At 50.5% G+C, this 21,592-nt stretch overlaps 1 protein-coding gene across 1 annotated transcript in view; it reads right to left on the reverse strand.

Moving 5' to 3' along the window:
* Positions 1–21,151, reverse strand: part of MOXD1 (monooxygenase DBH like 1) — an 83,761-nt gene extending 62,610 nt beyond the window's left edge. Inside the window, exon 1 of the mRNA XM_064170040.1 lies at positions 20,832–21,151. Coding sequence (XP_064026110.1) covers positions 20,832–21,098 — 267 coding nt within the window. The 5' untranslated portion in view covers positions 21,099–21,151. The remainder of the gene's footprint in view (positions 1–20,831) is intronic.
* Between the last annotated feature and the right edge of the window lie 441 nt (positions 21,152–21,592).

The raw sequence follows: 21,592 nt of genomic DNA on the forward strand, positions 1-21,592 counted from the left end.
GGATCAGCCCAAACCCGGGACACCTTGGTAAGCAGCTGAAAGAAAGTCTTGAGCAGCTTTAACAATGCCCTGCCTGCACAAAACTGCAGAAATAAAAGCTGCACCCAACAAGGAGGGAGCTTAATTTCTCGTAGGTGGGACGTGGTGAGCTCTGGCAGCAATGAAAAGAGCCGAGCCGCCTCAGTGCTCTCCTCAGCAGCGTTGCCATTCCCTTTTCACAGCTTCTCCTTTGTTTCCCTTTCCCCGCAGAAAGCAAACCCTTGAATGAAGGCTGACCCGAATCAGACACTCTGTGGCTTGGCCAGCACAAAACGTGCTCAGCTCGCACAAAAGGTGCTGGGCTGAGGTTAAGTTTGCCTTTAAGGAGGGGGTGTCTCCTGCTCTAGGGCACAGCAGAGGTGGCTCATTGCAGGAGCGGCTGCAGCAATCCATGTCATTAACCTCTTCACCCTGAATTCCTGCAGCCCCGTGCAGCTGGGACCCTGTCCTCCCTCTCCTCCCACCCTGGCTTCTGGAAAGGGCTGACCACTGCCTCAGATGCACCTCCCCTGTCCACCAACCTCTTTGTGTCTGGTTTGGAGTGTGGAGGGGGTTTTTCACTACCAGCTATACTTCTGGTGCTGAACAGGCTCCAGATCAACACCATTCATTATGCGGTGCTCTTCACAAAATAGTGCAGCAGCTGCTGCTCCTGCAGGTAGTTAACTGCTGCAGCTGTCTGGAGCTCCACTGACCTCCACAGAGACTGCCCTTCGCTGAAAGTAACTGCCCTGAAAAGCTGGACAACGTTAGGGCCAAGTATCTGGCTACCAGTGAAAGCAGCTGGTGCCTTACTGAGAAAACCACAGTCACCCACAGAATGGTTTGAATTGGAAGGCATCTTAAAGATCACCCAGTTCCAAACCCCTGCCATGGGCCGGGACACCTCCCACCAGCACAGCTTGCTCAAGGCCTCATCCAACCTGGCCTTGAACACCTCCAGGCAGGGGCATCCACAACATCCCTGGGTTCCAGTGCCTCACCACCCTTACTATCAAGAATTCCTTCTTAATCTTCAGTCTCAGTCTCCCCTCTCGCAGATCACAGCCATTGCCCCTCATCCTGTCACTCCCAGCCTCTGACGCAAGTCCTTTCCCAGCTCTCCATAGCCCCCTTTAGGCACTGTAAGGTTGCTCTAAGGTCTCGCTGGAACCTTCTCCAGGCCGAAAAGAATGAGAGAGCTCATTCACTAAAGGATCATTTAAAAGCTGCGATCTTAAACTTAACCCCATCCTGGGTGTGCCAGAGGCCAGAGGCACAATAGGCAAAGTTCACAGGATTCTCTACTTTTACAGATGGACAAATAAGTGACAGAAACACTTAGACAATATCTCCGACAGGATGCACTTTTAAGGACAGTTTGAACATATTCTAACTTAACTGTGCCTTGCCAAAACTGCTGTCACGGAATCACAGCACAGACTAACAGAACCATAGAATCAAGCAGGTTGGAAGAGAGCTCCAAGCTCACCCAGTCCAACCTAACACCCAGCCCTGGCCAAGCAACCAGACCATGGCACTAAGTGCCCCACCCAGGCTTGGCTGCAACACCTCCAGCCACGGCCACTCCACCACCTCCCTGGGCAGCCCATTCCAGTGCCAATCACTCTCTCTGCCAACAACTTCCTCCTAACATCCAGCCTAGACCTCCCTGGCACAACTTGAGACTGTGTCCCCTTGTTCTGTGTCAGCTGCCTGGCAGAAGAGCCCAACTCCACCTGGCCACAACCTCCCTTTAGGTATTTGTAGACAGCAATGAGCTCTGCCCTGAGCCTCCTCTGCTGCAGGCTGCACACCCCCAGCTCCCTCAGCCTCTCCTCACAGGGCTGTGCTCCAGGCCCCTCCCCAGCCTTGCTGCCCTTCTCCAAACACCTTCCAGCACCTCAACATCTCTCTGCAATGGAGGAGCCCAGAACTGGACACAGCACTCCAGGTGTGGCCTGAGCAGTGCTGAGCACAGGGGCAGAAGAACCTCCCTTATCCTGCTGGCCACACTGCTCCTGCTACAGGCCAGGATGCCATTGGCTCTTGTAGTGGAGGGCCCATAGGCCCGAAAATAGGCTTACATATGCCTTGCCCTGCCTGGACATGTTTTTTCTGCCCATAACCAGAGGTAAACATATAAAATGAGCACAAAGAGGCACAATAGGCCAGGTGCCATAAAGTCTGGCCTGCCCAGGACCCCTGATTGTGTAATGTGGTTGTGTAAGCCCCCACACACCCAGCTCATGCCTGCCTAGTGTAAAGCCCGTGTGATCCCCATATTTGAGAGGTCCAGGCTGGTGGCTTTTCCGTGTTATGGTAAGGTTGGCTAACTGCCAACCTGGCTGGTCATTCTAGTGTCCAAATGGCCATTAATCTCAGCCAACATTTGATAAATAGAGGCACACAGGTAAACAAAGTTCTCCCCCGCTTGCTCGCTTAGACTCACCAGCACTACTTTTTTGCTTATGCTTGCCTACCTGCCTGCATGCCTGCTTGCTTTGCTGTTGTCTCCAGTAGTCTCCCAGCCAGCCGTGCACACCTGCATGCCACTGTGGTGAGTTATCAGAACCAGATCCTGTATTGTCTGCCTTTATCTAGGGAGCTCAGTCTCCCATGCAGCCGTGCACCCTACTTCATGCCCACTGCCTTATCACTGCCTGGTAAGTGCCACTGCTGCTGAGTTACCAGGAGCAGACCCCACTTGTCTGCACGTGATTGGCCTCTGGGGCCAGCGTGAGACTGTGCTCACACTGCACAGCATCTTACTCCTTCTGCACCTGAAGGCCTGCCCACGAATCCCTGGACAAAGCATCCAGAAGAAGCCAGGAGGCAAGGGCAGAGATTGCATCCTTCGCCAGGAGAACAGGGTCAGAGACCGTCCTTTCCCCTGAAGCCAGGAAGATTCTCCTTTCCCCTGAAGCTGGGAGGATTCCAGCCTCAAAGTCCATGGGCAAAGACTCCCTGAGGAATTGGACACTGGTACAGGCTGTGACATAGCCCCGGAGGGTGATTGATAATTAATAAGAATTTGTGAGTAAATGCTTTAATGCCGCCATAGTTTCTATTGCCTCCTACTGCGGGGAAACCCCTCTCTCTGTTTAATAGTTTGAATGTTTGCTGGTTATTAATAAGTTATGGTTTGATAGTAATTCTAGAATGTCTTTCATAACCGTGTAGATCCTCTTAATAATACAATTCAGTGGTTGAGGGTGGCAAGAGTTCAGAATCTCGAAGTTAATAAATTATATATTTTTATAGAACACCATCTTGCACCAATTAATTTCTCCACAATTGGCGTAGGCAGCAGAATATCCCTCCATGACAGCTCTGCTGCCCACCTGGGCACACTGCTGCCTCATCTTCAGCTACTCTCTACAAGCACCCTCAGGTCACTCTCTGCCTGGCTGCTCTCAGCCACTCTGTCCCCAGCCTGTAGCTGTTTGGGGTTGTTGTAACCCCACCTGGAGTACTGCATCCTGTTCTGGAGCCCCCATTACAAGAAGGATGTGAAAGTGCTGGAGTGTGTCCGGAGCAGGGCCAGGAGGATGCTCAGAGGGCTGGAGCACCTCTTCTATGAGAACAGACTGAAAGAGTTGGGGCTGTGTAGTCTGGAGAAGAGGAGGCTCCAAGGTGACCTTATTGTGTCGCTTCAGTATCTGAATGGGGCCTACAAAAAACTGGGGAGAGACTTTTCAGGATATCAGAACTGACAGGACTAGGGGGAATGGAGCAAAGCTGGAGATGAGTAGGTTCAGGCTGGACATGAGGAGGAAGTTCTTCACCATGAGAGTGGTGAGAGCCTGGAATGGGTTGGCCAGGGAGGTGGTTGAGGCCCCATCCCTGTTTAAGGCCAGGTTGGATGAGGCTCTGGCCAGCCTGCTCTAGGGTAGGGTGTCCCTGCCCGTGGCAGGGGGGTTGGAGCTGGCTGATCCTTGTGGTCCCTTCCACCCTGACTGATTCTATGATTCTACGTGCACAACCCTACACTTGGCCTTGTTCAATCTCATCCCATTGGCTTCTGCCCATCCATCCAGCCTGGCCAGGTCCCTCTGCAGGGCTCTCCTACCTTCCAACAGATCAATACCTGCTCCTAGCTTGGTGTCATCTGCAAATTTACTGATGCTGGACTCAATCCCCTGGTCCAGATCATCAGTGAAGATGTTGAACAGGACTGGGCCCAGCACTGATCCCTGGGGCACACCACTGGTGCCAGCTGCCAACTGGATGTGGCACCATTCACCACCACTCTCTGGGCCCAGCCCTGCAGCCAGTTGTTGACCCATATCAGAGTGAATCTGTCCAAGCCACAATCTGCCAGCTGTGCCAGGAGCTTGTTGTGGCAAACAGTGCCAAAGGCTTTGCTGCAGTCCAGGTAGACTACATCCACAGCCTGCCCCACAGTCACCAGGCAGGTAACCTGATAATAAAAGGAGGTCAGGTTGGTCAGGCAGGACCTGCCCTTCCTAAAGCCATGTGGCTGGGCCTGATCCCTCGGCCTCCCTGTAGGTGCTGTGTGATGGCACCCAAGATGACCTGTTCCATCACCTTGCCTGGCACTGAGGTCAGGCTGACAGGTCTGTAATCTCCCAGTTCCTCCCTTCGGCCCTTTATGTGGATGGGATCCCATTGGCAGCTTCCAGTCTCTGGGGACCTCTGCAGTGAGCCAGGACTGTTGATAAATGATGACAGTGGCTTGGCCAGCTCAGCTCCAGCTCTCTCAGCACCCTAGGATGGATCCCACCTGGTCCCATGGACTTGTGAGGATCCAAATATCTCAGCAGGTCCCTTACTGATTCCTCATGGATTAGAGGGGGACTGTACTGGTCCCTGCCTCCATCCACCACTTCAGGAGTCCAGCTGTGCTGGAGACAACCTGTCCCACTAGTGAAGATCGAGGCAAAGAAGGTGTTAAGCACCACTGCCTTTTCCTCACCTTTTGTCACTCTATTCCCCTCTCCATCTAACAAGGACTGGAGGTTGTCCTTGGCCCTTCTCTTGCCATTAACACACTTATAGAAACATTTTTTGTTCTCCATACCAGCAGTGGCAGCCTAAGCTCTAAATGGGCTTTTGCCTCTCTCATTTTTTTTCCTACAAGACCTAGCAACATCCTTGCACCCTTCCTGGGATACCTCCCTTTTTTCTAAAGGTGATACACCCTCTTTTTTTCCCTTAATTCCTTCAGCAACTCCCTGCCCATCCAGCCTGGCTGCCTCCCTCGTCGGCTCACCTTCCAGCACATCAGCACAGCTGCTCCTGCGCCTGCAGGAGTTCTCTCTTGAATCAGGTCCTGCCTTCCTGGACCCCTTTGTTTCTAAGGGCTGCTTACCAAGGAACTTTCTGAGTTAGTTTCTTAAATAAGCCCAAGTCTGCCCTTTGGAAGTTCAGTGTGGAGGTTCTGTTGATGCCCCTCCTGGTTTCACTCTATAATTTCATGGTCACTGGACCCCAGGCAGCCTCCGACCACCACATCCCCTACCAGCCCCTCTCTATTTGTGAACAGCAGGTCAAGGAGGGTTACACCCCTGCTAGGCTCACGTAACAGCTGAGATAAGAAGCTGTCTCCACACACTCTAGGAACCTTCTAGACTGCCTCTTCTCTGCAGTGTTAAAGTCCCAGCATATGTCTTGCAGGTTAAAGCCACCCATGTGAAGCAGTTGGGATTTTTTTTTCAGTTCCAGAACAAACCTAAATCTCAAAAGCGCTGAAAGATAACAAAAAGAGTGCTTGCTTTGCTCCTAGAACTCCTCTGTATTCACACACATGGAGAAACCATCACCAAAAGGAGCAAAAGAAGGGTCTGGGACCTGAACTTCAATGTTCAAAGACAAGGAAATGATGAATTACATTTGTCTAGAGAAATAATTTGGGAATTGCATTTCTAGAGGGAAATCACAGAATGGCTTGGAACATACCTCCAGAGATCATCCAGCCCAACACCTCTGCAGGGCACCCACAGCAGCCCACCCAGGATCAGAATGTCCAAGAGAGTTTGGAATCTCTCCAGAGAAAGAGACTCCACAGCCTCTCTGGGCAGCCTGCTCCTGGGTTCCATTGTCCTTAAAATAAAGAAGTTCCTCCTCATGTTTAGCTGGAACTTGTTATAATCAAGTTTGTGACCACTGTCCCTTGTCCTGTCACTGGGCACCACTAACGAAAGCCTGGTCCCATGCTCCTGGGACTCCCTTTTTAGAACTGATCAGCATTGATGAGATCCCTGCTCCATTAATTATTGGCCTGTTCTGGCCTGGTACTTTCTGAGATCACAGCACTCTAACCCTGCATCAGAGCTTGGAGAGAGGCTGTGTGTCTGGACCCAGCTCTGTTCTGAAAGCATTCCTGTGGAATCTTCAGGTACATCCTTCAAAGAGCAAGAGCTTGTCTGGACAAGAAATGTAACCTCACTGCTCAAGCACAGGATCTCTGCTGAAGTGTCACACAACCAGGAGGGAAGCAGCTCTGTGTCAGAGCTGGCACCCACATGGTGAACTAGTGAGGAGCACAAAGTCTAGAATAGCTTCTGGACATCTGAACAGATTCAGTCTTTGTCTGGAACTGCTGGGAAGGAAAGCTCAGAAATGTGAAGCAAGACCAGGTGTGCAGGATCCACAGCTTTGATGGTGAACTTCTTAGCATGTCAGCAGGTGTTGTGGAACAGAGTTTAGGGGAATTTCGGGGAATGACATGCGAGGCCGATTTATATAAAAAAAGTTTAAATGATTTATTACTAAAACACTAGAAATCCCTTCCCCAAACTTATTTCTAACTATCCCAAGTAAGTTCTTGGTTTGCGGTTGTGAATTAAATTACAGAATGGCTAAAACAGAGTCTGTGATTTTTAGAGAGTTCACTGAAGTCTTGAGAGATTATTCAGTCTTTCAAATTAAGGTTTTATCAGTTACTCACTGTCTAAATGCAGTTCAAAGAAGTCTTAGAGTATTATGAATTTAAGGCGTGTTGTCTGAGCCTCCGCAGGTCTGGGCCGAGCTGGACGCTGGCTTCCGAGGCTGATGAGGATCGGGGCGCTGCCAAGTTCCGCGACGTCCCGAGCCGGCTGTAACTTCGATGCTGCGGTGCGAACGCCGAGCGAGTGCCAATGCGTGTGTGAGCAGGGCATCAAGGGGGTATAAAGGCTGCTTAATTAAGGCAAATGTAGCATTTTTATAGTGTCCAAAAGAGGTGTGTTTCAGCCAATTCAGGTGGTTTACGTGAACTTTACAGATTGGTACAAAGTTATAATCAATTCGTACAATTGGATAATTCTTACCAAAACAACCTGTAGAACCACCCAGGGGTAAGCCCCCAACAGGTGTTCATCAGGTGATGAGAACCAAGGTCCTTATTCCAAAACATAGCTTATGTTTATAATTCTGCCCCTTTGGGAGAGAGAAATCTTCCCAGAGGGTGTACAGCTGCTGAGACAATGGCTGTCGTCATGCAGGCAGATAGAAAGCAATGTTTTGATTTTTCGATGGAAGCCCTCCATGTGAACCATGACCCTGTGTACAAATGAGGCTTTTGCAAAAGGGCTCTGCTACCTTCCATGACAGCAGGACACAGCCAAAACCAAAACAAGCCCCAGAAGAAAACAGGCTGGGAGAGCTTGCGCTGTTCAGCCTGGAGAAGAGAAGGCTCTACAGAGACCTTAGAGCTGTGTTTCAGTATGTGAACGGGACCTGCAGGCAGGCTGGGGAGGGACTGTGGGGATAGAACGAGGGCAATGGTTTGGAACTGGAGCAGGGCAGAGTTAGATTGGACATCAGGAGGAAGTTCTTTACTAAGAGGGTGCTGAGACACTGGAACAGGTTGCCTGGAGACATTGTGGATACCTCATCTCTGAAAGTGTTTAAGACCAAGCAGGATGAGGCCTTGAGCAACCTGGTGTGCTGCAGCTGTCCCTGCCCATGGCAGGGGATGGAACCAGGTATCTTCAAGATCCCTTCCAGCTCAAGCCAGTCTATGATTCTGTCACTTCCTTGCCTCCACACACGTTTTCTGCTTGACACCACCACCTTGAAGGAGCCTTTAAATTATCAGGGTGCTGAGAACAGCTGGGAAGCAAATTCTGGTAAGTGCCCAGGAAGACAAATTTGTCCATTTGTCTGCCAAATCCTGAGACTTCTCTGATTGCACTGGGGCTGCCCAGGCAGGACCACATATGAAGGATGCTTGCCAGGATCTCTTGAGGAGTTAGCATACTGCCTCCATTACTGTTTTTATTTTCCCTGCTGAAAATCAGCCACACATTCATCACCAAAAATAATTCAAATACTGTAACAGGAAAAAAAAGTTCTGAAGAGCTTGGAATTTGGTTGCTCAGGCTCTCACATGAAAACGGTTTGTTCACCAGTGCTAGAGAAGGCCACAATGCCAGAGGAGCATATTTATCTCTTGCTGCTCAAAGAGAAGATTTGTGGTCAAACTGTGTAGGCTTTGCTTTATTTACTCAACAGAGCTTAAAAGCCCTTAAAATAGGGGTTGGTGTAACATACTGAGGTGTTACGTTGGCGTAACGAGCTGAGGGAGCCTGCAAGTGATGGTGCCAATCTGTGTCAGCAGCATCTTAGAGAAGTAAGGAAAAGGTAGTTGCAGGCAGATTTCTATAGATACATGGCTGTATATTCATGCATCTCCCATGCTTCCTTTCAGAGCGGAAAAAAAAAAAAGAGTAAATGGAAGTGCTACTCCTAAGTTGGAATGGCCTCAGAGCCACCACATTTGGACAGCTGTGACATTCCTGTCCCGAGGCAAAAGAGAAAGCTGGGTACCTCTAAAGGCCTTTGGAAAGTGGCTTAGAAGGCTAAAGGTCATTGCAGAGTTGAGTACTTTATTTTTGATTACGGCAGGGGAAGCTCTCCTGTGAGGCCAGGCTGAGGGAGCTGGGGCTGGGAGCTGGCAGCAGAGCCTGAGGGCTGCCCTCAGTGCTGTGCTAAAGATGTGCAGAGCAGTGTCAGGAGGATGCAGCCAGGCTCTGCCCAGGGTTGGCCAAGGGCAGCACAAGGGGCACTGGGGGCAAGCTGGAGCAGAGGAGGTGCCACGGGAACAGGAGGAGAAACTGTCAGTGTGAGGGTGCTGGAGCCTGGAGCAGGCTGCCCAAAGAGTCTCCTTCTGTAGAAGGATTCAAAATCCACCTGGATGTGTTGCTGTGTTCTCTAGCAGGGGGTTGGAAGGTCCCTTTTAGGTCTCTTCCATTCCCTAACACTCTGTGATTCTTCCTACCAGGTAGGAAAAGGTTTAATATTGCAACCCCATTTACACTGATTTCTTTTTGCCACCCCATAGATCAGCTGGAAAAGCTGTGCCTTGCTAGACCACACTGACACACCTCCCTCTGAACCTTAGGGAGTATCAGGAGAGACCTACATTAAAGATCAAGTCCTTCAGACTGAATTTCTGAACCTTTGCCAGCATGAACTTGATCAACATGGACTTGTGTAGCCACCTGGCACTTCTATCCGGGTTCTCCTGTTTCTTACACTCAGGAACATGTACCACATGTTAAATGAAGACACTGCTTTCAAGTTTTATGTTCTACTTCAAGTGTAAGCATTACAGAAAGAAAAGCTAAGGGTGAGTCCATTTGCCTACTCAGGATGTGTTATATGGTTACTCAGTGTTTAAAACAAAGTTGGAGAAGTGCTTCTGGTCACCACACATCTTAACAACTACTTTAACTTCACATTCTGCATACAGAAACTGATTATATGTGATGCATTTCAAGCTTCTGTACTCCCTTTGATAGTGTCAGACAAAGCCCAACAGTGAGCTACAGACTTTGGGATGTGAGGTTGGAAAGCTGTAACTGGGAGAGGGACCTGGGGGGTGTTGGTTGGCAGGCACTGAACATGAGCCAGCAGGGCCCTGCTGACCAAGAAAGCCACTGGCATCCTGGCTTGGGTCAGAAGCAGGGTGGGCAGTAGGGACAGGAGGGGACCATCCCCCTGTGCTCAGCACTGCCCAGGCCACCCCTCCAGTGCTGTGTTCAGCTCTGGGCCCCTCACTGCAGGAAGGACACTGAGGGGCTGCAGCCTGTCCAGAGCAGGGCAGTGAGGCTGGAGAAGGGCCTGGAGCAGCTGGGGGTGAGGAGGGGCTGAGGGAGCTGGGGGTGTGCATGTGCAGAAGAGGAGGCTGAGGGCAGAGCTCATTGCTCTCTGCAGTTCCCTGCAGGCAGGTTGGAGAGAGGAGGGGGCAGTCTCTGCTCCTTGGTGGAAAGGGCCAGGAGCAGAGGAAATGGCTCCAAGCTGCCCCAGGGAAGGCTCAGGCTGGAGCTCAGGAAATATTTCTGCACTGAAAGGGTTCTCAAACCTTGGCACAGGCTGTCCAGGGCAGTGCTGCAGTGCCCATCCCTGGGGGTGTTCCAGCAGTGTGGAGCTGGTGCTCAGGGACATGGTTTAGCAGTGACTCTGCAGTGCTGGGTGAGGGTTGGACTGCATGAGCTTGGAGGGCTCTGCCAACTGGATGGATTCTGTGGTTCTGTGAAAATGGCATCTTAAACTCTGGGCTAAGTCACGCAATCAGTTAAATAATTAGGCATCTTCTTCTTCACATTACCCAGCACACTGAAACAACAGATGGGAAATGAAACGTCTTCCTGATAGTAGCAGTTGCTATATGCCCCATTCCAGATGTGCAGCTGACCATGTTATGCTGTTTTTCAGATCACATTAACCTCTCTCTTCCTTAAAAAAATATGCCTTGTGGCATATATGGTTTCCAATTGCTGCTCTAGAGGCAGGAAAAATGATTTCTTAAGGATGTGAAGAGGTTGGTTTATCCTTGGAAACTGTGAGCACAGCTGCAGAGGGAAGCCTAACTCTGGAAGCAGCACCAGCTGTTATCACAGGCTGGGACAGGTATTTATGGGACTCCCTCCCCAGATCTTTACGATGTACAAGCCTGGTTTGTTTATGAGCTGCAGTGGCCAGCACCTTTCAACCTCAAGAAGCATAAAACAACCCTCAAGTCATGTCCCCAGCCGGCAGTTGCCTTGCAGGCTCATCTGGTGAGCAGCTCTGGTTTCCCACAGCCTGCCCTTCTCTAGTTGGGAGCAACTGAACACTGACAAGCAAGTCAAAGGACAAGTCAGGAGTGGCAAAAGAGGGAAAACCAAGCTGTGCTGCAACTAGTCTTCAACTGTGTTCTATAGCCAGCCCATGGAGCTTTGAACATTCTCAAACCACCCAGGCTGACCAAGGCTGAAAAGAAGGTTGGCAAAGGGATTCGGAAGCTGTCTCCACACCGAAGACTGGCACAGGAGCTCTATCCTCCACAAACAGGATGGGTAAATTGCTACAGCACATGGAAGAAGTGACCCCAGAGTTTGTCTGAAATCAGCATCACGCTATCCCTCTCTGAGTTTCCAAAAAACAACCATGGTTGACGTTTCTCTCTGTCATTGTGGCACTCAGTTGGAGTCCTGCTGCCTGTGGTTCCAACACACACTGGATGTTACCACCAAAACAAAGCTGCTTTGACTGTTTTTGGCAAGAAGCAAACAGAGCCTGAGTTTAGCAAACTAAGTGATTTTTTTCACAATCACAGATAAATTTCAGCTTGAATTTCAGGCAAAGATCACAGAATCCTCAAATGGCTTGAGTTGGAAGAAACCTCGAAGATCATCTACTTTCACTTTGGAGCCAGTCCAGAGGAGGCCACAAAGATACTGAGAGGAATGCAGCAGCTCTGCTCTGAGGACAGGCTGAGAGAGTTGGGGCTCTGCAGCCTGGAGAAGGCTTGGAGACCTTGGAGTGGCCTTCCAATATCTGAAGGGGGCTACAGGAGGGCTGGGGAAGGACTACTGACGAGGTCCTGTAAAGACAGGATGAGGAGGAATGGGTTTGAACTGGCAGAGGATGGTGAGACACTGGCACAGGTTGCCTGGGGAGGGCATGGATACTCCCTCCCTGGAGGTGTTCAGGACCTTCACCTTCAGCGACCTATTCTAGTGGGAGGTATCCCTGTCTATGGTGGGGAGGTGGAACTGGATGACCTTTGAGGTCTCTTCCAACCTAAACCATTTTATGATTCTATGACTCCCACTTCCCACCAGCCCAGGTTGCTCAAGGCCTCACCAGCCTGGCCTTGAACACCTTCAGGAATGAGCCATATCCACAACCTCCCTGGGCAACCTGTGCCAGTGCCTCACCATCCTCTGCCAGTTCAAACCCATTCCTCCTCATCCTGTCTTTACAGGACCTTGTCCATAGTCCCTCTGTCTCAAGAATCTCTTCCTCGTCTCCACTCAGTCTCCCCTCTGCCAGCTCAAAGCCATTGTCTCTCATCCTGTCACTCCCAGCCCTTGTCAAAAGTCCCTCCCCAGCTCCCCTGGAGCCCCTTCAAGTACAGAAATGCAACTCTAAGGTCTTCCTGCAGTCTTCTCTTTTCCAGATGAACAGCCCCAACTCTCCCATTCTGTCTCTATAGCAGAGGTTCTCCAGCCCTCTGATCATCTTCGTGGCTTCCTCTGGACCCTCTCCAACAGTTCCACATCATTCTTGTTATGGGGGCTCTACAGGTGGATGTAGTGCTTCAGGTGGAGTCTCACCAAAGCAGAGCAGAGAAGCAGAGAAAGATATTACTAAGCTCTTCCATTAGGGAATAGCAGAGCCCCAGCCAAAGAAAACTAACACAGAGTAAATGTCTGAAGCTTCACTACTGCACCTTGAGAGCATTCCAGATGACTGATCCCACCTTGGGATTGGCCCCAAATGAACATTTCCACAGAAAGGCCACAGTGACAGCATTCAAGCAGTTGCAAGATGTCTCTAAAGTAAGTCACAGTATCACAGTATCATCAGGGTTGGAAGAGACCTCATAGATCATCAAGTCCAACCCTTTACCACAGAGCTCAAGGCCAGACCATGGCACCAAGTGCCACGTCCAGTCCTGCCTTGAACAGCTCCAGGGACGGCGACTCCACCACCTCCCCGGGCAGCCCATTCCAGTGTCCAATGACTCTCTCAGTGAAGAACTTTCTCCTCACCTCCAGCCTAAATTTCCCCTGGCATAGCTTGAGGCTGTGTCCTCTTGTTCTGGTGCTGGCCACCTGAGAGAAGAGAGCAACCTCCTCCTGGCCACAACCTCCCCTCAGGTAGTTGTAGACAGCAATAAGGTCTCCCCTGAGCCTCCTCTTCTCCAGGCTAACCAATCCCAGCTCCCTCAGCCTCTCCTCATAGGGCTGTGCTCAAGGCCTCTCACCAGCCTCGTCGCCCTTCTCTGGACACGCTCAAGCATCTCAATGTCCTTCCCAAACTGGGGAGCCCAGAACTGAACACAAGCGGGACTGCTAATTCCAGCTGCTGCCCTGTGCACAGCCTGTCTAGAATTACTGCAACCATTTCTAGATTTTCTTACCTGCACAGGAGGTGATGCAGATCTTACTGGGAAGCCTGGATCTCACTGATGCAGGCAGTGTCAATAAGCTATAGATAATTCCTGGCACCATGCCAGCCCCACTGGCTGAACTACACTGGAGTAAGGGTGAGCTCTACTTCAGGTGCACTCCTACCCTGGAGCAGGAACGAGGGTTGGTATCTGTAGCACAGAGCTGTGAGGCTGCTGTCAGTGCAGGCAGAGATACTTTCCACTTCTGTACTTATAGAAGCAGTTGCACCAGTACAGGCTGGAGGCTGAGCTGCTGGAAAGCAGCTCCAGGGAGAAGGCCTTTGGAGTGCTGGTGGCCAAGGAGTTCTCCATGGGACAGCAATGTGCCCTGGTGGCCAAGCAGGCCAATGGTCTCCTGGGATGGATTCAGAAGAGTGTGGCCAGTGTGCCCTGGTGAGACCACATCTGCAGGACTGTGTCCAGTTCTGGGCTCCCCAGTTGAAGAGGGACAGGGAACTGCCAGAGAGAGTCCAAGGAAGGCTATGAGGATGCGATGCTGAAGGGCCTGGCACATCTGTGTGATGAAGAGAGGCTGAGAGCCCTGGGGCTGGGTAGCCTGGAAACGAGAAGATCTGAGCAATGGTTACAAATATCTGAGGGGTGGAGGTCAAGAAGCAGGGGGCAGGCTCTGTGCAGTGCTGTCCTGGGATAGGACAATGGACACAAACTGGAACCCAGGAGGTTTCACCTGAACATGAGGAGAAACTTGTTTGGTGTGAGGGTGCTGGAGGCCTGGAGCAGGCTGCCCAGAGAAGTTGTGGAGTCTCCTTCTCTGGAAACTTTCAGTGGATGTATTCCTGTGTGACCTGCCCTGGGTGATCCTCCTTTGGCAGGGGGGTTGGACTGTGTGATCTCTGGAGGTGCCTCCCAGTGCCCAATGTTCTGTGACTATGGCAATGTCTCTATGTCTGTGCACACATACCAAGATATTCTTAGCAAATCCAAGGGTGTGGATTTTTCACAGATGAAACACAACGACTTACTTACAGACACACCTGTCCCCAGTCAAGCTCTAAGGCACCTGAATGCACTTCAGTCTCTCACTTGTATCAAGTTAACTGCTATCCAGGGCAGCTCCTCGGCAGCCTGTAGCCTGCAGCAACACTCCTGGGTTCTGTGGCATTCCCGGGACACATACAAATGTCTCCTCACACACCTGAAGAACAGTGAAATGTACAAAGTTCTCTAAGTTACCACACCAAAGGTGTAACAACTTGAAACAGAACATTGCTTATCAGCCTGGGTAACTGAACTCTGCAGCAGAGTCTCAGGGACCTACCTGAGCCTCTGCATGGAGAATAGATGCTGATTGAAGAGGTTACAGTCTAGTTGTATCAGCAGCTCGATGAAAGGCTGTCCTAGCACAAATGGACTGGAAAAAAACATGCAGCAAAGTGTTCTAAGGGAAAGCAAACCTGTGAGTAGGAGATAATCTGTACGATCCAGGACTGTACGATCCAGGACTGTACGATCCAGTCTTACAACTGCACTTCATCATGAGGAACATTCCTTACATGGGAGCCACATTTAACCAGCATAAATTTTCTTGGTTTAATGACTTTAATTGCTTCAATTATCAGGTAGTTCTAAAAACACTTGAGGGGTTTCCAAACATAACTATGAGTGATACTTGTTGCCAACATTTCTGTATGTGCCTTAGAAAATCTCCCCTCTTTCCTCCCCTACTTCCAGAATACTTGTTTGTATGGAGAATTAAACCATTCCTCCATTGTTTTAAGTCCTTGCATCACTCATGGTGGCTACTTTTCCATCTTACCCAAGATACTTACTTTTGGGGAGCTGTAAGAAATTTTCATTTTATTAGCATTTCCAACATCCGAAGGGCAAGAAAAAAAATAACACAAAGAACACAAACAAAACCCTTTGCAGAACAGACCCTCCCCAGAACTACAGAATTCTTCTCATCTTTTGTTCATCAACTGTTGAATCCTTGTCCCAGATATTGTACCCCTGAAAGGGAACCACAAAGCACCCAGCCAGCAGGGATGTCCACTGAAGTGTGTCTTTGTGCCCCACAAGCAAGCCAAGAGCGACTCATTAGTCATCTGGAGATTTTGCTCCGATGCCCAAAGGCATGAAATACCTCCTACAAAGCACCAGCTAAGATATGTCAGTGTGGCACTGCTTTGCATCTCTCTCTTCGTGCCTTTCAAGTTGTTTTCTAAACACTTCTTTTGTTGCCGTTGGCGTGAGTGCACTTAAAAGCAGAATATGGTGAAGTGCAGAGAATGCTCACTGCTTTCTGTCCTTTAAATCCTCTCCTAAGCACTTACCTAGGAGCAATTAAGCTAACTCCATGGGATACATTTGATAACAGATATTCTTTCGTTTGGGCGACAGTTAACAAGCAGGGCTACAATGAATAATAAAGCACTTTTCAGTGACACACAGTCCCCATTCACCCCGAGCAGGGGCTATTTTTGTGCAAGTTCAACAGAAGATTCTAACAATGCAACCCTCTTGTGTAATTGGCACAAAATAGGCATTCATCAGGGAGGATTACTATCCCCAAAATGAGGCTCTCAGCAGCTACGTGCCGTGGGTGGGGATGCACAATTCCAGACAGGGGTGGAGACCAAGAAAAGGCATGGGTCTAGCATGAAAACGCATGCTGTGACACTTTCTAAGCACAAAGGAGATGCATTTAATCAAAGAGGAGAAAAAAGGAAGAAAATGGAGGGGGAGGGAGGAGGAAGGAAACTAGCTGCTAAAACTAGGGCTGCCTCAAGAGCTCTTATGGAGAATAAGACATGCTGCAAGTGACCACGTGTGGTGGAGGGGCAGCAGCCCCAAAACTGAGGCTTCACCGTGCCTCTACATGCCCAGACATGTTCTTCTGCCAAGACCCACGAGGCGGTAAACAGGTTGTGTAACACACACATGCCCAGCCCGTGTGCCCCTGAGGTCTGGGCAGGTAATCCCCTATTGGGAGGGTCCAGGCATGTCTCTGCTGCCTATTGGGACAAGGTTTGGCTTACAGTCAGCCTGATTGGTCATTTTAGATGTCCAACGAGCCACGAATCTCGGCCCAGAGTCCATAAAGAGGGGTGCACAGCAGCACCACGTGGTCAGACGGTCCAGAGGTTCAAACCATTCAGAAGCTTACAGCATGCAGACTCAGCTCTGATCCACAGCAGCATCCTGCTGCACTGACCTGCTTGCATGGCCTAGACACAGGATCAGGCCTTACTCACTTGCAAGCATTACAGAGGCTCAGACCTCATGCATTGATCTCAAGGCGCAGCCAAGCTACCTGCAAGCCCTTTGAGAAGCAGAGCACATTCATGCCTGCACTTCATATATATATGGGGAGCCAAGAACCCCCTGCCTAAGCCTAGAGCTATCTTGATTTATCTATGGAGCTTGTCTCCATGCAGCACGGCATAGACCCTGCATAAATACTGCTTGCCAGCTATTCTGTAACTCTGGAAAGACCCAGAGCCAGCAGACCCCTTGCCAGATGGTCTGCAAACCTGCAAACGCAGCCTGCTAGCTGTGAGACCGTGTCAGAAACTACACGGGCAAATCCTTCTCCTGCACCTGGAATCCTGCCAGCTGACCATCCCTGGACACAGCATCCAGAAGAAGAAAAAGCAGCATCAAGGCAGAGATCACCCCAGGAGAGAAGGTTAGAGAAAACTTATTTAACTCAGAGACTGGGAAACCTTATCAATTCCCCTTGCAAGCCGGGACAGACTCCAGCTGCAAAGACCCCAAGTACTGGGCACACGCTGAGACAAAATCCCGAGAGGGTGATTAATGATTAATACTCAAGAGCAACACGCCTAAGAAAGCTTTAATCCCTTTGTAATATAAGTTATCTCTACCTTTAGAGTGCACACAGTTTTAGCCCTTGCTGGGCAAACACTAGAGTTGTTAAGAGGCATTAAACCTAAGAAATCTTTGTCTATAATTGTTAATAATTTGATATTTCCAGTTAATAATCAATCCCTGTAAATATATGCCAAAGCTATTTTCATAACTTTGCATACAAACCTGATTTCATAGTGGTTGGGGGTGGTATAAATTTGTAAATATTAATTTTAATAAATAATTTTATAAAAATCAAAACTGCCTCAAATTAATTTCTCACCTCCCCCTAACAGGGGAGGAATAGAGAAATCCCCTCCACGACACCACGGCAATACTTCAAGGTAACATCTTCCTAAGTATGAACTCTCCTTCCAAGTCCACTCCCTCCCCAAAGAGTCAAAGGCAGCTCCTGGCTTTCTAACACCAGCCCTCACTCGTATTTTCTTCTCACATGTGCTCACCCAAACACCACCTAACCTGCTGCTGGCACCTCAGGGCTCTCAGTAACATCTCCTTCTTTCCCTCCTTCTGCTTGGCAGAGTTGCCTCCCTCACAGCAGCAACTGATCTAGTGGGAGGTGGGGTTGGAAGAGGGGGTGGAACTGGATGATTTTTAAGGTCCTTTCCAAGCCAAACCAGTCTACCAGTCTACGAACACAAAGCTGTGCGTGCACACACCTATGTATGCATGCTGTGTCCTCTACATCCTCCCAAAACAGCTCCAGGTTCCCATCCCAAATGCTGAACTTCTGGAATATTAGGGCAGTGAATGTGGAATTGTTTCATCATTCAAATGCTCTATGAAAAACTGCTGTGGTACACCATGAAAGTTTGTTCTTCTTAAAACACTTTACACCTGAAGATATATAGAGAACTAAGCCTCAGATTTTCAAATTCTTTTAGCCCTCCCATACGCCAGACACTTTTAAGTTACATACAGCTCAAACACAAATAAGCAAACTAAACCAAGTCACTCACTGCACCCAAGCTCAGGATACACCTAAAAATTGAGCTCAAACATCCAGAACTTTGAGCCACCCAATCTTTAGGCAAGTACTGCTGGCGAACCATGGGGAGAGCATTTCCTTGCTCTGAGAGGATGAAGCAGCAGTGCCAGAGATGTTCTCTCTGCTCTCCAAGAGCTATCTGTAAGTTCTCCTCTGTCGCAGCACATGGATCTTCCACACACTGAGGTGTCTGCTTCTGCCTTTGCTGAGGGCTGCAGTCTGACTCCACCGAGATGTTTGTTCCCAGAAGAGCACTCAGCCCTCCCAGAACACTTTCTATTTTTAAAGGTGAAGAGAGAATTTAAACGGGAGGAAAGAGGCTGAATGCTCTCAAGAGACCAGCAACTTCAATGCCCACTTGAAAGGCTATAAAGGTGATTCAGAACATCTTCTGAAAAATCAGGCCACTAACAAGCAGCTCCAAACTTTCAAAGAAACCAAAAAATGCCCCTTCTAAGAGTTTAGACCACGAGACACATTTTCCAGCTGATGATGATGGAAGAAAAACATATTTCTAAAATCAAAAGGAAAAGTGAGTTCTTTCATTCTGTGCTGCACATATTTCATAGCGTGCAGCTAGGCATAAACCCACACACTTTCCGGGGTACTATCTATTCTTTTTCAGTAGTAAATAAGGTGAAAGATACACTTAGCTCAGGCTGGGGGTTGAAAACTTCGGCTGTGTTTGTGTCCAGCAAAGGGAAGCATTAGCTGGTACTGAAACAGCCCTCTGGAACAGCCCATTCGTTTTTGGGGTAATCCCTGATGACTGGCCACAGAAAGTTTTCAGACAAATTTTGTTTCTTTGTCCTCTTTGTTTCTGGCCTTTTCTGGTTGGTGCAAGTACAGAAATAGTTGAGCTGAGCAACTTTGTACAAGACCTCAGTCTGACTTAAAAAGAAACTTTCCTGCCTGGAACTAAAGAAAGAACAGGGATGGAGAAAACGTCAGGTTGCAGGTGAGCTTAGAAGGCTTTCTGCTGTGTTTTACACAGTTAAGAGTGCAACAAAACGATGCTGGAAATCAGGAAGAGCAGAGAGCTGCTATTGCTGCAAACTCTGAAGGGAAGTGATGGATGCTTCAGCACTGGATCTTGTCAAAATAGGTTGGGGTACCTCTCTAAAAGGCTTACTTTATTCCGACGTCATCTCTGAACTAACCAAGCATAAAGTTAATAGTTAATAGTAGTTTCTGAAGTGTAGAGCTCCAGAAAGCCTCACATTTGTGAGCTAAGAATTTATGACCAGAACAAGATTTTTATTATTATTATCAGCATTTTATTTAGAGAGAGAATCTTAATGAAATACGGAGAAAAATAATCTGAAAATGCTCAGTCGTCTGCACTGGGATAAGACAAATATTTGCCTAAACATCATGCAGTGAACTAAGAGGGGAAAAATATTTCTGCTGAAAGCTCCCTTTTCCTGCAGTTTTTATTATAGTTGGGAGAGCATACTAAGCATTTAGTTTTCTTAAAGTGAAATCAACTGCAGCAGCTTCAAAGATCAACTAGGTCAGATATCATGAAGAACAGCCAAGCCACCGTACGCTAACAACCGAGTGCCACTCTGCTCCAAAACCGCCTCTAAGTCATGCCTGAGGCAACTGGAGCTGACGAAGTGTCAAGCTGGGCCTGGTTTCCCTTTCACTCATTCACAGGACAAGCAGTGCCTGCTCCCTCACCCTCAGAGCAGCTCCACCAGGCTGACTCTCAGGTCACTGAGAGTGGCCCTTCCCCTCTCAAGGCTCCTATCACACCAGGCTGTTGGAGAGGATGCTTTGCTGGAAGCCCCAGCAGATCCTCTGTCCCACACACCTGCTCCCAGCCATGGCCCTGGTAATACCCAGGCAACTACAGAACCATGCTTAGGGAATTATGCCAACACAGCCAAGCTCCTCTGAGAGTGCTTTGCCAGACCGAGGACTGTACCGGGAGTCCCAGCGGTTACTCTCGTCCTTTTCAATACCTGGCTCAAAACACCTCCAGACGAGGAGGAACAGGAAGCACAGGAGCAGCGCTGGCTGTGGCCCAGTACAGCAGGGTGCCAGCAGGCTGGGGAGCTGTGGGATCCTGCCATCATGCGAGTGGGATTACAGAGACAAGCTCAGGCGGCACCAGGACATCCAAGCTTCTTGAGGTGAAGGTGCCACAGCTCGCTAGGGAAGCCTCGGCCATCCCTTCTCTCTTTTGCTGCGGTCTGGACTCAGGGAGTCGGCAGGGAGAGTGCCCAGAGAGAGAGGAAAGGGCTGTGGTGTTTTCGGGATAACGAGCAAGGAAACCTGACACCTTTGAGGAAACCCCTGCAGAAGTTCAAGAGGAAAGATGGCAGGGAGCGCCCCGAAAGGGAACCGCTTCTCCGCTGGGGAAGAAGGGCAGAACAACGGGAATGACCGAAGAGCTAGGAGGAAGAGGCGAAGGGACGGGGACGAGAAGGTGGCGAAAGTAAGCCGGGCAGAGAAAGAGGGGCCGAGAAAGGAACCGCGGGAGGAACGTGGGCGGACAAAGAGGAGCCGGGACGCGGAGCGGGGTGCCGGGAGCGGGGAGCCAGGAGCGCTTCGGGCGCGGGAAGGAGCGGGCCTTACCTGCAGGTAGGGCTGTCCCCTCTCCACGCCCCCCACCACGATGTCTGCAGAGGCCATGCCGCCGCTGGCCGAGAGCCCGAAGCCCACGTATCCGCGGGTCCGCACTTCCAGGCGCACGGCCAGGGCGCTGCCGCGCAGAGCCCAACGCAGGCGGTACGCGGCCGCGCCGTCCAGCACGGCGCTCTGAGGGTAGTTCCGCGGAGGCTCCGCGGCGGGGGCACAGGCACAGAGCAGCCCGCCCAGCACCAGCGCCCAGGGCCGCCGCATCCTCCCGCTGTGGCTGCGTGTGCCCGGGATGTGCGCGTCCGTGCGCGTGTGCGCAGAGGAGGGGGCCGGTGCCCCGGTCACCCCGCCCCCGCTGCGGGCGGCCCCGAGACGGCCCCGTCGGGGCAGTGCGCCCCCGGCAGCCACTTTGTTCATTGCCCGCTCTGGCCCGGCGCTGGTTGCCCTCCCGCCGCCCGTCGGGGCCGGGCCGGGCCGGGCCAAACACCTGCTGAGCGCTCGCTACCGCTGCCGGGCCCCCGCCGGGGCTTCCCGGAGGGGTGCCCGGAGCTCCGGTTTTTAAGGGGCGGAAAGGGACTGCTAGGGGAGTAGGAGAGGAGGCGACGGATCGGGCTGGCCCGGCCCGACAGAAGCTTCGGGTCCGGTGGAAGAAGTCCGCAGGAGAAAGCACGGAGCCGACCGAGCCCTTTACAAGCTCCCAGTCGCCTCTCGCAGACTGCCGGAGAGCAGTGCTGCGGACTGACGGGTGGCTGGGCAGC

Source organism: Pogoniulus pusillus, chromosome 33 (genome assembly GCF_015220805.1).
Source record: "Pogoniulus pusillus isolate bPogPus1 chromosome 33, bPogPus1.pri, whole genome shotgun sequence".
NCBI classification, from domain to species: domain Eukaryota; kingdom Metazoa; phylum Chordata; class Aves; order Piciformes; family Lybiidae; genus Pogoniulus; species Pogoniulus pusillus.